Here is an 18615-nt window from a genome sequence, read left to right on the forward strand (position 1 = left end):
GGGATTTGACAGATTACATCAGGTAGATATTGGCTTGAGTGGATTATGATACCCTGAGGATAGACCTTAGGTGGGATTTGACAGATTACACATGGCGAATATTGGCTTGAGTGGATTATGATACCATGAGGATAGACCTTGGGTGGGATTTGATGGATTTTATCTGGCGGATATTGTCCTGAGTGGATTATGATTAGACATTGGGTGGGATTTGATGGATTACATCATATTGATATTAGTCTGAGTGGATTATGATGCCTCGAGGATAGACCTTGGGAGGGATTTGACAGATTATACTAGGCGGATATTGGCATGGGTGGATTATGATACCCTGAGGATAGACCTTGGATGGGACTTGGCGAGATGACACCAGACGGGTATCGGTCTGAGTGGGATTTGATTAGCCTTATGAGCACATTGAGATGGCTTATACTATCGAACGATGATAACCATATACCATCCTATCGGGATAGGATGGGTGCTTGATGAGCTACATGTAGGATTACAGCTCGAGGATAGACTGTGGGTAAGATATTGATACTTGACGCCCTGATGATAGATTGTGGCGGGATTCTTTTATGTGATACCATATCATGACACCCCGAGAATAGACTGCGGGTCAAGTATGGTTATCCTGTGATGATTTAGCCATCCCAAGGATAGACTGTGGATGGTGCCACCCCAAGGATAGACTATGGGTGGCCTAGTTGGTTGTCTGTATTAGGGACCCTAGGTGCTAGTGTGGTGGTGGTGGTGGTGGTAGTGGTTGCATTAACCAAATAAATGGAAATTGTGGATACCTAGCGGGTATAGGCTATGGTGGAATTTGTGGATACCTAGCGAGTATAGGCTAGGGTGAAATTTGTGGATACCTAGCAAGTATAAGTTGGGTTTGAAATTGTGGATACCCAACGGATGTGGGCTTGGGTACAAGATGGATTCATGTTGGGAGAGGTACATATACCCAATTTGGTGATGGGTGTATCAATTCAGGTGAATTTGATATGATGACTCATGGCATTTAAAAAGTGTGGATTACTTTGTCTGGCATGAGTTGTACGATTTCAGGTTCTATGGTTTTCCTCATGCATGTTATTAAGACTAAAGGCTATGTCTTTATATAAATTGTATTATACACTCATTGGGCTTCCCAGCTCACTGTTTTTTTTTTGTTTTTTTATTTTTAGGATTGCATACAAGGTATGTGAAGTGCATGCTATATGCTTTCGAAGGTTGGCCACATACGCATGTTCATTGGCATGATGCTTGTACATCTTAGGGCACTATGATACAATGTTTTCTAAGATTTACATTTTTCAGAATCACGTTTTGTGTTCTACTACTGTCATTAAAGATTTTATGAATGAAGTTTTATAAATTGTTTTTGAAAAAAAAAAAATTTCACTCTCTTCTTGGGATCTTGAGTCCCTTGGAGCCTCGGATCCGACGAGTTGGGAATATTTGGGAGGGGCCATGACACTTTCTTGCGGTTGAATCGTCCTATATACTCTCAGAACGACTCACCCCGATGTTGGCCGATTTTGTAGAAGTTGCTAGACAACTTCTCTAATTTTATGCTATTAGAGAACTGCTCAATGAAGGTGTCTATGAGCTAGGCGAAGGAGACGATAGAGTTGTTTGGGAGGTTGGTGTACCATTGGAGGGTTGATCCCACTAGGCTCGAGCCAAAGCTCTTACACATGCACGCTTTGTGAAGGTCGTGAGGTATAGTGGCGGCGAACATTCGTTGCTTGTATGAGGCAATGTGGTTGTCAGGGTTAGTCGTGCCATCGTAGAGTTTCATATTTAGGAAGGTGAATTTCTTGGGTATCTCCACGAGGGCTATTGAATTGATGAAGGGGGAGTTAGCGAAGCTTTGGAGTAGGCTTTTTTTAATGGGAGTTGGAATTCTAGGGATGCGTTAGATGATAACTTCCATCTCAGTCAGTCTTTTAGCCAAGGCTTGTTCTAAAGGTGTACCAATAGAGGTGAATAGGTTGGCATTCTGTTGTAAGATGGGAATTCCATTTGGTGTAGTGTGTATGGTTGAGTCGAGCAGAGTCGATTGGCAAGAGGGTCTAGTTGCAAAGTGTAACAAGGGATGTGTTTGTGGGAGGATGAATAGCGAGGTTATCTAGTACTGTTCGAAGCAGGGTCGATTGAACGAGTGACTCTAGGGCCGAGAAAGGGATAAAAGGTTAAGTCGACTCAACTTGAGTCAACTCGGCTAGGTTTGTGGTGGTGCTTGTCATGGCTAACTGAAGTTGGGACTAGCTTGCCAGGGTTTTATGGGCAAGGGTCACAAACAATTATCTTGGATGGATGGGGCAAAAGACCTAGAGTCGTGTTGCAGACCCAAGAGGAAATCGAGTCAATAAAACTGGTTTATCTTTTCTTAAAGAGCTTGGTTTTCCGCCCAGATGGCTGTGTTCTCAACTTCCAATGCCTTGTATTTTTCGGTGTTCTCTTGCACTAGTGCGATGAGAGTGGCAATCTGAGCCACGACATCAGATGAAAGAGTTTCAATGTTTCTAGTCATGATGGTTGTTTGAGTGGAACACGTCGTTGCTAGCCGGATAATTGTCAGGGCCCCACGATGACCACCAAACTATAGACAGTAAAATTTATAATTGAGTCGAATAAGGTTGATCTTGTGAGGATGAGGTTACTGACAATCTCGTAGACTTGTAGTGACCAAAAGAGTGAACACGAAGGCTCGGGGGACACCAGTGTGGTGTTTGCCGTAGGCACTCCAACATTAAAGTCAACATGGTTGTAAAGAGTACTTAAGGCAGAGAGCGAGAAGAGGGATTATTGGGAGTATTTGGCTAGGGCAAGACTATCAATGTAAAGTGGCTGGAGCATGACTTTACGACGACTAAGAGAAGTAGAGTTAGTAAGAACTAAACTTTACGATAGAGAAACGTGGCGATTCTTGAGAGCAAGAATTTAGGAGCTAAAGAGAGGCGTTGTACGTGAATGAATAATGAGAAGTTTGACATCTGTTTATATAGTGAGCTAAGAAAGCTTGAGTTCTTGTAGAACTAGTCGTTCTCATTAGACGAGTTTGAGCAAACAGGAAACTCGTAGTGCTAATCCATGTAGAAGTATAAACACTAGTTCATGTAAGATTAGGAATCTTGGATGAACTAGGAAGTAAGTAGAATTCGAAGTCCCATTGTGGAACGAATATGGGCTAAAGGGCTAGAGCCCAATTAAGCTCAACTTGTAGAAAGGCCCAACTCGTGGAATGGCCCAAAGCCTAAGTTGGCCCTACTCATAGGGTGGTCCTGATTGTAGAGCGTTCCAACTTGTAAAGTATAGACTTAGCAAAACAAGCGAGTAGGTCGAGCCCAATGGGTAAGGGCCCAAAACGGGTCCAAAATATTGGATCGGATCCTACCTTATGTGGGTACGAGTGGACCCGTGGGTACTCATACTGTTCATGGCTGTTTTCAATTTTGACAATTACACCCCTAAAATTCCTATAGTTTTCATTTTTTACAATTACACCCCCACAATCAACTACTCCAAATTCAATTCAATTCACCAAAAAAGTTAATGACCAACTCAATTTCCCATCAATTTAAAACTAGCAAACTCTAAATATATAAAATTACATAAACACAATACAAATACAAACACAATAACAAAAATATTAAAATTACAAATTAAAAAACATAACATAAATTTAACTTGGCAATGTTCAACGAAACATAACATAAAATTACAAATTCAAAAATATAACGGAACGTAAATCATCTTCATCCCACAATGTTGGTGTTAATGGAGTGCCAAATCATATGAGTAAACTCTCTCTTTCACGTTCTTCATGTCCCTTATTTCCTAGTATTTTGTTTTCAACATTGAACATAATTAAAAAGGGCAAAGGAAAGAGACAAGTTAGTGTGAAAAACAAAATAAACAACATATTTAGTTAAGAGTAAAGAAATTCTCAAAGTTATTATATGCCTTCAACATCAAAGAATATTTTGTTCAGTGTCATTTAGTTTTGATTGAAAAAAAAAAAACATAGACGGGTTTTCAATTTATTTGATTAAAAAGAAAAATTTAATAACATCAACATATCGGGAACAATTTACTTACAATATTTAGTTGACATTCATTAAAAGCATTTAATGAATTATGAGTTCAATACATTCTGTTTAGCCGAAAGACAGATATTCCTAGCTCATTACCAAACAATCACTTATTCACAAACTTCGTATGTGGCTAATAGTTTTCATTTTTTTTTTTTTTTGTTAAGTAGTTTTTATTTCCCATCTCATGGAAAACCCTATTCGCTTTGCCTAGCCCTATCCCCCTTTAGGGGTATTTTAGTGATAGGTTCTATACGAACTGGATGCTCATATTTGGTCAAATACCTAGCAATAAACTCCTATGTTCCTTTCATTAAAGTATTTTTGAACAAGTTCATGGGTGACAAGCCTAAAGGTTTTCTTATTGATGACATCGGTATTGATGATAGTGATGATATTAATGCTAGTGACAATATTGATGATAGTGACGATATCGATCGTGACCTTGATATGGAGCTGAAGCATCTAACTATGATGAATGTGCTAACTATTGACATGATGTCGGAAATAGGTTGATTTTATATCACCCTTCAATTCGAATTAGAAAAGCAATGTTTCCTTGCATAATATGGATTACAAACATTCATGATCTGGATGTGAATGAGTCGAATTACTTATCCCTCGGTCTATTAGTGAACTATCTCTCCAGGGATTGTGAAAGATATTCCACTATAAATATTCTTGTTATTGCTTCGACTCATATTCCCCAAAAAGTGGATCCCGCTCTAATAGCCACGAATAAATTAAATATTAAGATACAAAGGCTTCTTATTCCACAACAACGAAAGCACTTTTTCACTCTTTCATATACTAGGGGATTTCACTTGGAAAAGAAAATGTTCCATACTAATGGACTCGGGTCCCTGACCATATGTTCCAATCAATGTTCTAAAGTTCGGACTGAACCAGTCGGTTGGACCGGGTTTCACCCTTGAATCTAGTCCATTACCTTATATAACCCGATATTATGAGTTAAGCCGTTCTGGATCGCTGTTGGACCGACATAATAGTGTTAGAGCGCTGGTCCAACTAGCTCACAAAACTCAATGCCTAAAACCAAAATTAATTCTTCTCATCTTCATTTTTTATTTCTCTCATCTTCGTTCTTGCTCTATCATAGCTTGCTCATCCGTCGACCATCATTCATCTTCGAGAGTCTCGCTACTCTCACCATTCTCCCCTAGCTCCTCCCTTACCCTTCTTGGCATCTCCCTGCATGACATCCATTCTTCCTTTTTGTGCCACCACACCCACTCTTCCTTTTCCCATCGCCACATCTACTTTTCCTTCCCTAGCTACTACACTTTTCCCTAACACAAATAGCTCCTACCGCCCCCATCTTGAGTAGCTTTTGAAGCCGTCGCACTCCTTCGTCGCTCTATATTTCTTTCTCTACTTAACATCTCTATTCTTTTTGTGGCTATTCTTTTGGGTTGTTCCTTTGACATTATATTTGTTGTATGGGTTTCTTGACTTTTATTTATTTTAGTTTATGGAATGCTTGGGGTTTTGAAAGTGATAGATAGAATTTATTATTCTTGTTAAGTGTGTTGTTATGGTGAAGTGGTGGTGGTGTTGGTTGTTATGGGTGATGATTTTTACATGGTCGAGATGGGTTTAGGTAGGGAATGGTGGTGGATGTGGCTTCGGTGTGGGGCTGTGATGCCGATGAGGTAGGTCTTGTAGCTTTGGTTTGTTGGGTGTTGAGTTCTTGCCTTGGTTTTTTATTAAGGGCAGTAATGGTGGACCTGGTGGTTTTCTTGTATTACTGGGGAAGGGTGGGGGTTAGGGGTTTAATATTTTTCTTCTCATTTTTATTTATTTATTTGGTTTGTAATTGGAAAATGAGTGAAAAGACAAAACTTATTTAATGGTTTGATTTGCAGATCAGTAAAGTGAATTCTAACAATATCTTTTATCTTGGAGTTGGAAATAATGCCCAAATCGCAAGGGTGTTTTGGTTGGTTTTCAAATCTACAGGGACACATACATAATTTTGCAGGGGTGTTTTTACTATATTTTAAACTTTTAGGGATTAATGTGTAATTACTAACGTCAGCAGTCCGACCAACAAGTCCAACCAATTAGACCGATCAATCCAAGAGCCAGGCCCTTGAACGGGTCAAGGCCCTGTCCGGTTTTCTAAACATTGGTTCCAATGCACGAGATCTTGTAGCACTTACCAATGAGGCCCTATCGATTAGTATTACACAGAAGAAATCAATTATAGACACTAATACAATTCGGTCCGCTCTTCATAGACACACTTAGGATTTACAATCCTCGGTAAGATTGGTTCAGGATCATGGGATCGTTTTCTATTAGATAGGAAGGGTTGTTGCACAAAATGTACTTCTAAGTAATTGCTCCATAGATCCTATATCTATCTATATGAAGAAGAAATCATGTAACGAAGGGGATTCTTATTTGTACAAATGGTACTTCGAACTTGGAACGAGCATGAAGAAATTAACGATACTTCTTTATCTTTTGAGTTATTCTATCGGATTAGTCGCTCAGACCTTTGGTCTCTACCCAAAGCCGATGAAAAAAATAAGATCATTTCTTCTGGACTCGTTGAGAATGATTATGATCTAGTTCATGGCCTATTAGAAGTAGAAGGCGCTCTACTGGGATCCTCACTGACATAAAAAGATTGCAGTCGATTTGATAATGATCGAGTGACATTGCTTCTTTGGCCCAAACCAAGGAATTCCTTAGATATGATGTAAAATGGATCCTGTTCTATCGTTGATGAGAGATTTCTCTATGAAAAATACGAATCGGAGTTTGAAGAAGGGGAAGGAGAAGGAGTCCTCGACCCGCAACAGATAGAGGAGGATTTATTCAATCACATCATTTAGGCTCTTAGAATATGGAACCTCTAGGGCTTTCTATTTGATTGTATCGAAAGGCCTAATGAATTGGGATTTGCCTATTAGGCCGGGTCATTTCAGGGCAAGTGAATCATTTATGATGAAAAGCATGAGCTTTAAGAGAATGATTTGGAGGTCTTGCAGAGTAGGACCATGCAGTACTAGACATGAGATAGATCTTCTAAAGAACATGACTTTTTTTGAATAAGCCAATTCATTTGGGTCCTCGTAGATCCATTCTTTTCCTTATTCAAAGATCAACCCATTATCTCTGTGTTTTCACATAGAGAATTCTTTGTAGATGAAAAGATGTTAAAAGGACTTCTTACTTCCCAAATGGATTCTCTTACATCTATATCTAAACGTTGGTTTATCAAGAATACGCAAGAAAAGCACTTTGAATTGTTGATTCATTACCAGAGATGGCTTAGAACCAATAGTTCATTATCTAATGGATTTTTTCGTTCTAATACTCCATCTAAGAGTTATCAGTATTTATCAAATTTGTTCCTATCTAACGGAACACTATTGGATCAAATGAGAAAGACATTGTTGAGAAAAAGATGGCTTTTCCTAGATGAAATGAAAATTGGATTCATGTAATAGAAGAAAGGTTTGCCATTACTTATCTGGAAAGATATGTGGCCATGAAATAAGGATTAAGTGGAATAGAATTGATTGGGTGGTAAAGTAATGGAAACACCTGTTTCTTCCATATTTTGGACCTTAGCTCCATGGAGCAATATGCTGCTGTTGAAACATAGAAGAATTGAAATCTTAGATAAAAAAAAAAATATATGGATGGTATGAACTGCTAAAACAAGAATTCTTGAACAGCGAACCAATATTACTAACTACATCAAAAAATTTCCATTAATGAAAGAGAAGATGTAAATCTATTGGAAAATAAAAAATATGCATGTCAGATGAAATGGTTGTTGCTATCCACTCTAATAAGGAATCATTGGTTTAACTGAATAACTAAATAAAATAGATATACCATTCTCTTCATCTCAGGTTGATGGATCTTCTCAATTGGAAGATCCTCTATATGGATAATACACATTCCTGTTGACCAAGCCTAATTTGAATTCATTTGTTCCGAAAGAAAGATATCCACAAGGCAATTCACCCTATTCAGATATGCACAACCAAGAAGAAGAAGTACTATATTCTCTCTTAGATAGGTCTTGAAAGGAGAAGAAAGGCTGGAATGCCAACAGACATCTATTATGTTAGAGTAAGTGCCCTAGAGCCAATCAATTATTGTAGAATTGACTCTTTGTAATAAAGTTCATTAATCAATAAAAAGGTATTTTATTCTATATCGCGTAAATCATCATTGTATGTATTGATATATGTCTTTAGAATGGTAGAACCATGACAAAGGTATCAAGTATTTCAAATCTTGATAGTGAGAACCCTATGAGCACATATGGTGGCCATCCTAGAAATGTCCGTAGCCCTAGTATTATTCTGAAGTAAGGGCACAGATAATACGGTAAGGCTATCATAGTGTTGAACGACCCTATCGAAAGGCAGTGACTGATCTCACTTGTCAAGGTTGTTTGGTGACAACCTGGTGCAACACATGGGTGCTTGCTGTAGGCAAGTTCACTAGACTGGCCCACTAGAGGATTTCATATGGATGGTAACCCCATTGTCTATGGAACAAATCCTCTAACGAATGGTGATGCATGTGATCCTTAGACTTGAGATCACTAGAGCGCCTTGTGCACCGATTATTGCAGTTTGACACTAGCCCAACGCAGTTCTATTCAGAGCTGTCAATACGGTAGTGATTGGCTACATCAAGGAGTGTATCAAGATAATGGTGGATCGATAGAGGATTCATCACTCCCAGGTACGGGGGAAGTTATCTCACGGCGCAATTCAGTAAATGACAATGACACTAAAATTGTGGCCACTGTGGGATTGAGTTGTTGCTCTTTCTAGTTTATAATTCCGGTCATTGGTCTAGTAACTGAATATATACATATCGAGAGTAACTGAGGTTGACACTATTTCTATGCCTCGGTCTCGTTGAGATAACGGATGATGAAAAGATTGGATTGTACGGTAACCATATCGTTGACAGGTAGCTGCTTTGCTAAATCTGAATCTATCGGGTGGCCATGATGCCTTCCTAAGGGCCAATCTTGGTCTATGTGTAGTGAGACGATTAATTGGTGTTAATCGCGATACTACACACTACCGGTATGATGAAGAGCCTACGGGTCACACACATAGAAAATAATTTAAGAGATCCAGTTTATAAGAAGGGCGTTTTTGTTTTTTTAGGCGAAATGGTATTTTGATAATTTCACAGTGCAATTAAATTTGCTGAGGTCGTAGCCTTTATTTAATTTGTTAATAAAATTAAATAAGTGAAATTATATTTAAATATGTATTCGCATATATTTAAATGAATTATTGTTATCGTTAAATGTTAATATATGAAATATATATATTAAATGAATTTAATTAAAATAACAATAATAATTATTAAAATATCTAAATGGGGCTGTTTGGACATAGGAGTTGTTTGGGTTGGTGCCCAAGCCCATTCCATGATGGAATAGACCATAGTGTGCACTATATAAGTACAACCTTTGTGAAATAATTAATTGAGTTCATTTTCATTCACAAAGCAAAAACTCTAGCCCTTTTTCTTTCCCACGCCAGATTGCCTTTTTGCTTGAATCAAATCTCTTTTGATTTCATCTTGGTTCTTAAGGCTAAGAGGATCTAGCAAATCCCTCTTTAGTTCCTTGGGGTTGTCTTCGTGTGGACTACATTGGTTCGATCCTACTCTTGGGTCAGTAGTGAAATCTGTTTAGAGACAAGTTGGAGGAGCCTCCAAACGTGTGTATGATTTCTTAACTCTAGACTGAATTTTCTGCAGATTCTTATTTAATGTATAAACTGTATGTTTGTGCCCTGATCTTGGTTCTAAGGAACGATCCATGTCGTAAATAATTTTTGTTTCCTCTGCCATGACTTGATCATTTCCTAACATATTATTGAATTCACCCGACTTAACAGTACCAATTTTGGGAACATCCAATGAGAAAGTCACTAAACGAGTAAGTCACCAATCCCTAAAACGGACTATGTAATGTACTTTATCGGCTGGGTTACAGGTGGGCATTTTACTAGAGGTTTATATTGTATCAATCCTCTCTTGTGTGATCCTTGTTGAAGCATATACTCGGGGGTGGGTACAGGACGAATGATTTCAAAATGGACTCCCATTCATTAGATAGAGAAGATCACCAAGATTTCGTGATTTGCTGCCAAACTTATTCAAATTCCAAGATCTTATATCAAATTGGTATATCAATATAGATTCGATCCGATATCTCTTATTGAATTGCTGATTCAATGAGCATTCTCAATATTATGCCTTGAAGAGGACTCGAACTTCCACGCTCTTTAGCACGAGATTTTGAGTCTTGCGTGTCTACCATTTCACCACCAAGGCATCTTGAAAGTGAATCGTATTCCATGAAGATGATATCTATCTAGTGTGATGTATGGAATATATGACAAAGGGGGAGTGTTGGAGTATTTCTATTGATCTGTCATGTCATTTAGGCCCCAATCGGACAATCAATTGCTTCGATTTGAATTATCCGGAGGATGCCTTATATATATTAATATTATATCAAAAAGATGGACAGTCAAACCTATTTCTCGATTCAATAAAAGCCCAAATAGAGTGAATAGGGTCCCAAATATTGATAGATGCTTAAAAAGCAGGTTCGATTATGCCTACTCCTAATCCTAAATGAAATGTAACGACGTAGGGATCCATATGAAAACATAGTATCTATTTATATATATTTCATGTGGTGAATACTCAAATCTATATATATTTCAAAGCTAATTATATAAAGTTTTATGGAAGTTTCATCATCATCAACCTTACACAAGTTGTAAATCAACATCATATGTTATAATTAAACAAGTCAAAAATCAAATTAAATAGTATGAATAGGCACAATCATAAAACTAAATAGGTACTCCATAACTCATATCAAAGTTTTTATCCTTTCATTTCTAAATCAACATCATATAGCTAAGTAAGTCCAAAATTAAATAAAAAATTCCAAATACAATTATATAACCAAATAAGTCTCAAATCCAATCAAAAATTTCAAGAATATTCATATAACTAAATATGTACCAAATTCAATCAAAGTTTCTTTGCAATCATATATCTAAATTAGTTTCACATCAAATCCGAATTTCAAGAACAAATTCAACTAAATAAGGCTAAAATAAAATCAAAGTTTCTAATTGCAATCCTTTAATTAAAAATATCCTAAATAAATCAATTTGCGTATACTATTGATATGCAAAATTATGACCAACCAACAAATCAAAACAAACACAATACCAATAAACTCCTTAGCATAATTAATCAAGTACTACGCTCTCCAAATCTACCACTAGACTAAAGGAGTCATTTTACTAAAAACATGTTTATTAAAGATTCACATCGGAATACAAATTTACGAGAACAATAGATCAACTTCTTTATATAAGATATTAATTGCTATAAAAATTCTTACTTTCAGAAACTTCAAACTACAAGATCTTTCAGTCGATTCTCATATTCCTAAATTATTTTGGCAATAATGGCTATTTTCAAATGGCTCATCCAATCGGAAACCAAAATGGTGTCATAGCAGTGAAAGTGATTCCAATAATTAATTCCTCACAGAAGCAGCAGGGAAATTGCAGTGACTACTGCTGAAATTTATTTATTTTCCAAAGCATGCTTTTTTCAATTGAAGAACTTGCATGATTCTTTCCTTTCCTCTGACTTAACAACAATCATGCGCTTTCCAACACGGAAATAACACATCAAGTTTAACATCGATAATGGCGGTAAGGAAATTGATTTTCAATTGCATTTCTGGGTTCATGAAAATTCCCCTCTCTATAATTTAAAAGACGGATTTTTAATCTCTTTTTAGAAGACCAAAACGAAATGATGTAATTTTAAAGGGGCAAGTATAATACACTAAGAATGATAGAAATTTAAGAGAGTAGAATTAGAGGGGGCTAGAGGTGGGCAGGGACAGACCCAACCGGGGACCGGTCTCATTTGGGACCAGTCTTTCATGGGTCTGGGACCGGTCCCAGGCCCATGAAAAATATTAGGGACCAGATTGGTCCTTAGGACCGGTCCTAGGCCCATAGGACCGATCCTAGGACCGGTCCCATGGGCTTAAATAATTTCATTTACCCCCTATATTTTTTATCTATTTAGGGACTTAATCAAAATTATATAGGGGCTTTAATGTAATTTTGTAGGGGTAATTTGCAAATTTTTTAATTAATAAATAATTAAAAATTAAATATAAATTAATGATTAAATGTTAATGAATAATGACTTAATTCTTAATTGGTTATAAATTTAGGGTGTTTTTAATTCAAACTTTAAGAAGATAATAATAATTTAATTTTAAGTTTTAACATAAATATAATATTGACACAATCACACTTCACAAATAAACAATTAAATAAATTTAATTTTATTAAATTATTAATTAACATCGTCAATAATATTTACATTCTCCAAATATGTGTTTCTGAAGAGGTTGAATAGTTCAAGATCTTCAAGGTGCTACTGATCTCTTTTATCCGCATGAGTCCAATCCCGTAAACATGTTATGACTTCAACAATCTCATTGGTTAAAGAACATCTTCTCTCTTCAACAATGCGACCACTAATTGAGAATGCTGACTCTGGTGCAATTGTCGAAACAGGCACAGATAAAATGCCACGTGCCATTTAGGCTACTATGGGGAATTGACTTGCATTGTGGTTCCATCATTGAAGCACATTCATCTCATGTTTCTCCTTCGTGATCATGTAGAACATGTCCATTTGTAGGTACCGATGCAGCTCATTTTGTCCAAGTTGTCTGTACGAGCTACTACTTCCACCACCATCGTTGCTGCATTCCACAAACCTTCAGATGCTCGTTCCTTGCCATTCTTGGTCTTCATCAGGGTCCTACTGCTCATCTCTGCTGGTGCTGGACACTCCAATGTGCCTAGTCTAATACAAAGAAAAAAGGCTTTCCAATTTTCTGTTAAATTCTATCAAATAAGAACTATAGTCATATTGTTATTATGGCCTATCTCAGTAACTGTACAATTAAATACGCTTGATTTAAATCTAGGATCTACAATAAGACCTAATCCATATAAGAATAGAATATCTAACCAATATTTTCGGTATTTTTTTCCATTGGAACAACAATGGCGCACAAATCTTCATTATATCTATATGCAGCAAAAGTTGTAGAAATTCGAAGTAAAACATCTAACGGCACATTAGTAGTAGGATAATAAATACCACTTAATAAATTGTTGGAATTGTAAAAAGCTTTAAGATACCAAAAAAAATGATTCACAAACTGTCCAATCGGATTCGTTGACGACTTCCTTCGGATAGTTCTTCTGGTTGACGAACTCTATAATTTATCTTGCGGTTGGTATAGCTTTTTCCAACATTAGGTATGTGGAGTTCCAATGGGCAGGCATGTCCATAGATAACTTCTTTGGTTCAATCAACGGATCCTCTTAGCGACAATATTTGCAGAATTTAGTCCATCTTGAATTGCTACTAGTGATGAATCCGTTAGCCGCATGCACCCTTTCAATCCTTGAATGTATAGCTTTTAAACCTGCTTTAACAGTCAAATTGATGATGTGGTAAGCACATCTCTGGTGAAATTTTTTTCCTTCGCCATGTGGATCCAATCTCTTTTCATATAAAGAAATTGTCAAGGTGTTAGCAGCTGCATTATCAAGCATTAGCCCCACAACTATCTCAAATAATAAATATTCTTGCAAAACTTCAATAATCATAAAATAAATAGTTTCAAGACTATGTTTTTCATATAATGCTTTAAAACCTATCAATTTTTGTTGTAAATGTCAACCATGATCTAGATAATGTATTGTGACACTAAAAAAATCTGTTTTTGATCTGGCAGCCCATATATCTGAAGTAAGTGCAATAGATATATTTCTAAAATTTTGAAATTCTCTTTGAAGTTGATTTTTATTTTATCATAAAGGGTTTTTATGTCCCTTCTAGTTGTAGCTCTACTAAAAGGGGTAAATGCTAGACAAAAAACAGTTTTAATTGTTTGAACAAAATAAGGATTTTCAGATAAAGAAATAGGAGAGTCTATAGCACATATGAATTTTGCTATTTCCTCTTGTGTTATGAGTGCATTGTAATTCCATGTTGAGAGAGTTGATTTTGAATTTGCCTACCTAGTGCGGTTGAACTTGAACCGGACTGGCAGGACTGCTACATTTGTTGGGGGTGCTTCTTCTCTAAGTGTCATTGCATCATCGAAGTCCCGTTCTCAGCGTTGATAATGGTTGAACAAAAATCACATTCCCCCCACGTCTCTTCCCCTAACCCATTTAGCTTTGGCCATTTTGATTTGGTGAAGAATTGCCATACCCCAGACACAACCCTCTTTGATGGTCGGGTCGTGGAGTCGTAGCTTGCTTGTGTTTGTTTGGACCCAGTCCTGGCCGTTTGTGGTTGTGGAATTGGAGTTGCTACCTCATGAAAGGGTGAAAATGGATCGAACCCTTCCATTTCTTCTGTGGATGGAACGTAAAATTCATTTGGGGATGATCATCCGAATGCATAATTTTGGGAATCCATTATGAATTTATAATAAAATAATAAATAATTAAAATGAAAGAAATTGAATAATAATATGAATAATAGATGAAATTGAAAAATGGAAAAAAATGAATAATATAAATAATAATATGAATAAATGTAAATATAAATTGAATTGAAGAGAATTTGAGAATTGGAGTATAGAGATTGAGAGAAGAGAATAGATTGAGAGTTGAGTTATGAACAAAATGGAGGTTTAAAGGGGTTTCTATAGTTGACATTTGGGGGGGAAGTGCAAAAAAATAAAGTCTGTCGTCCCCCCCCCCCCCCCCCCCAATGTGACTGTTGATCGTTNGTGCAAGAATTGATTCAGAGGTTAAGGCCTTTGATTTCAACTCATAGGTAGAGATTCAACTCCCTTAGAGGCCACATATTTGAGATATTATACACTACCAAACATTCGGAAATGGTATCCAATTTAGAGCTCATTGAACATATAAGTTTGCAACTCCTTTCTTTTAGCCAAAAATACAAAATAATACTAAACCTACAACCTCCACCAAAATAACACCAGTTCCCTTACAAAACTTTCCTTGTCATATTAGCCATACGCTTCACCTGTTTCTAGCGATTCACACAGCATTATCAAATGATACAAGTCTTGGATACGAATCTACAACACACTAGAACAGCTTGTAGACGGTCCTTTCTCCAATAGCATCTAGGGTTCCTCAAACAATGCGATATCTCACACCCATTAAATCCTTAACCCTCCCCCCTCTTACTAAGACTAGATTTTTTTTGTAAATTACGTCCCAATACCATGTATACAAGTAGTGATTTTAAACCTAGGGATTAATCGTACTTTTGGAACTTTACAATTAGGCAAATTTTTTTTTTTTGGGGGTGATACTGAGCAATTCTCTACCCATGCATATAGCTCAAAAGAAAAGGAATGCCCAGAACCCAGCTGAAGATGTTATATATAGAAAGCACATGTTAACAGTTCAACTTACCACAAAATTTTGGGGTTCATTAATATCTAACACCTGACCTGATCCTGGTTTTGATGCTTCAGTCATTTCCATAGCTTCATTTTTGCCTAGCTGCTCTATCACCTTTGCATAATTTACCTAAAACCACAATATATAGTTAAAAAAAAGCTCATAAATCAATAAATAGAAAGCAAATTAATTTTTTTTTTTTTTTAAAAGAAGCAATAGATTGAAAATTTATAGCCATTCAAATCAACTAGCTAGCTAATATCAGCATATTTTGCGTCAAGCATTTTCTTTCTCCAGCTCGGTTTTTCCCAAGAACCAAACAGTAAATAAAATAAACTATGGTTCAAAAAAGACATCAAGCATTGACATACTTTAGCTCACACTTTCCCAAGAAACAGACAGAAAATAAGACATTAAAAGAAAACAAAAACAAAGCCACATACAGTGACATCCTGTTGATCACAAGACTCAAGCTTCCTCTTCTTCTCCATCTTGTTTCTTCTCATGGGAGCCTCAGCTTCTATCATAGCTTTAAGGTTGTGAAAGTCACTCAAATCAGAAATAATTCTATACTCATCTTCACAGAACACACCACTTCTCCTCTTCTTAGCTCTATTTCTCTTCTTTCTCCTCGCTGAACCCTCCGCCTCCATCATTGCTTTCAGGTTCTCAAAGCCACTCAGATCAGAAATCATTCTGTACTCTTCAACCTTCGTGGTTTCCACAGATGTAATCGTGCCTGCATCCTCTTTTTCAATTGCATTATCAATCTACAGCAAACCAAACATACAAATTGATTATTAAAGACAATGGCACAGCAACCATTTTGAAGCCCAAGGAATTGATTCAGAGGTTAAGGCCTTTGATTTCAACTCATAGGTAGAGATTCAACTCCCTGTGAGGCCACATGGTTGAGATATTATACACTACTGAACATTCAGCAATGGTATCCAATTTAGAGCTCATTGAACATATAAGTTTGCAACTCCTTTCTTTTAGCCAAAAATATAAAACAATACTAAACCTACAACCTCCACCAAAATAACACCAGTCCCCTTACGAAACTTTACTTGTTGAATTAGCCACACACTTCACCTGTTTCTAGCAATTCACACAGCTTCATCAAATGATACAAGTCTTGGATAAGAATCTACAACACACTAAAACGGCTTGTAGATGGTCCTTTCTCCAATAGCATTTATGGTTCCTCAAACAATGTGATATCTCACACCTGGTAAATCCTTAACCCTTCCCCTTCCCCTTCTTACTAAGACTATAGAATGTTTTTGTAAATTATGTCCCAAGACCAGGTATACAAGTAGTGATTTCAAACCTGGAGATTAATTGTACTCTGGCAACTTTAAAATTAGGCAAAGTTTGGTTTTTTGGGGTGATACCGAGAAATTCTCTAGCCATGCATATAGCTTAAAAGAAAAGAAATGCCCAGAACCCAGCTGAAGATGTTACATATAGAAAGCACATTTTAACAGTTCAACTTACCACAAAATTTTGGGGTTCATTAATATCTAACACCTGGACTGATCCTGGTTTTGAAGCTTCAATCATTTGCACAGCTTCATTTTTGCCTAGCTGCTCTGTCTCCTTTCCAGCATTGACCTAAAACCACAATATATAGTTCAAAGAAAGCTCATAAATCAATAAATTGAAAGCAAATTATTATTATTATTTTTTAAAAGCAATAGATTGAAAATTAATAGCCATTCAAATCAACTAGCTAGCTAACATCGACATATTTTGCATCAAGCATTTTCTTTCTCCAGCTCAGTTTTTCCCAAGAACCAAACAGTAAATAAAATAAACTATGGTTCAAAAAAGACATCAAGCATTGACATACTTTAGCTCACACTTCCCCAAGAAACAGACAGAAAATAAGACATTAAAAGAAAACAAAAACAAAGCCACATACAGTGACATCCTGTTGATCACAAGACTCAAGCTTCCTCTTCTTCTCCATCTTGTTTCTTCTCATGAGAGCCTCAGCTTCTATCATAGCTGTAAGGTTGTGAAAGTCACTCAAATCAGAAATAATTCTATGCTCATCTTCACAAAACGCACCGTGTCTCCTCTTCTTAGCCCTTTTTCTTTTCTTTCTACTCGCTGAACCCTCCGCCTCCATCATTGCTTTCAAGTTCTCAGAGCCACTCAGATCAGAAATCATTCTGTACTCTTCAACCTTCGATCTCCATTTTATTGTTCCTTCTTCTTTATCTTCCTCTTCTTCACTGCTTTTTATCAAGATAATCGGGTTCTCCATTTTTACGTTCCTCCCTCTGTCATTTTCCGGGAAGATAGAGGTAAAATTTAGGAAACTTCAACTTGGTATGCTGTATTGCTGTGTCCTAAAGTCTTAGACCACGTATAGGCTTTGGACAAGTTTGTATTTTGGTGAAATTTTTGGACTTCTCGTAATTGTCCCATCTCCAAGTTGGTGTAACTTTCACGTCAAATGGTTGTATCTTTGGATAGCATTTTATTATTGCATTTTTAACCTATTATATCAAATATTACAGCATCTCTAAGTTCTAGTGAAAATTAAACAACAACATAAATAGAAAACATGTATATAAATGAAGAATAAAAATATAAATAAAAACATAAATATTAAACATATTAAAAAATATAAATTAAAATATATATGGGATCTTTTGCTATCTATAACATTTTCAGAGTATTACATCACCCTTGAGGTTGAGAGAAACTTAGAAATATGAAAGAAACATGGAAGAAGTGTAGTAAAGATGTGTAGAGAAAGTATGGAAGTGTAGAGAAAATATAGAAATGAAGAGTGAGAGAAATAAATAAAAGTGTTTACAAAGTTTACAACAAAGTTCCTCCTCCTCCCCGAAAAGGTAAAATGCTTTATTTATAGATACAAAGGATACAACTACTCATAAATGAGTCATTAAATACAAGACTAACCTTTCTTACTTTGGTTTTTTTTT

At 36.4% G+C, this 18615-nt stretch overlaps 1 protein-coding gene across 1 annotated transcript; it reads right to left on the reverse strand.

Annotated features, from left to right (window-relative positions):
- Window positions 1-15009: 15009 nt before the first annotated feature.
- LOC116131003 lies at window positions 15010-17948 on the reverse strand. The gene is made up of 4 exons (XM_031416669.1): window positions 17580-17948; window positions 17153-17269; window positions 16096-16422; window positions 15010-15781 (listed from the first exon to the last, which is right to left on the reverse strand). The coding sequence occupies exons 1-4, from the start codon at window positions 17925-17927 to the stop codon at window positions 15656-15658; spliced, it is 918 nt and encodes a 305-aa protein (XP_031272529.1). The 5' UTR covers window positions 17928-17948; the 3' UTR covers window positions 15010-15655.
- Window positions 17949-18615: the final 667 nt, after the last annotated feature.

Source organism: Pistacia vera, unplaced genomic scaffold (assembly GCF_008641045.1).
Source record: "Pistacia vera cultivar Batoury unplaced genomic scaffold, PisVer_v2 Contig227, whole genome shotgun sequence".
NCBI lineage: Eukaryota > Viridiplantae > Streptophyta > Magnoliopsida > Sapindales > Anacardiaceae > Pistacia > Pistacia vera.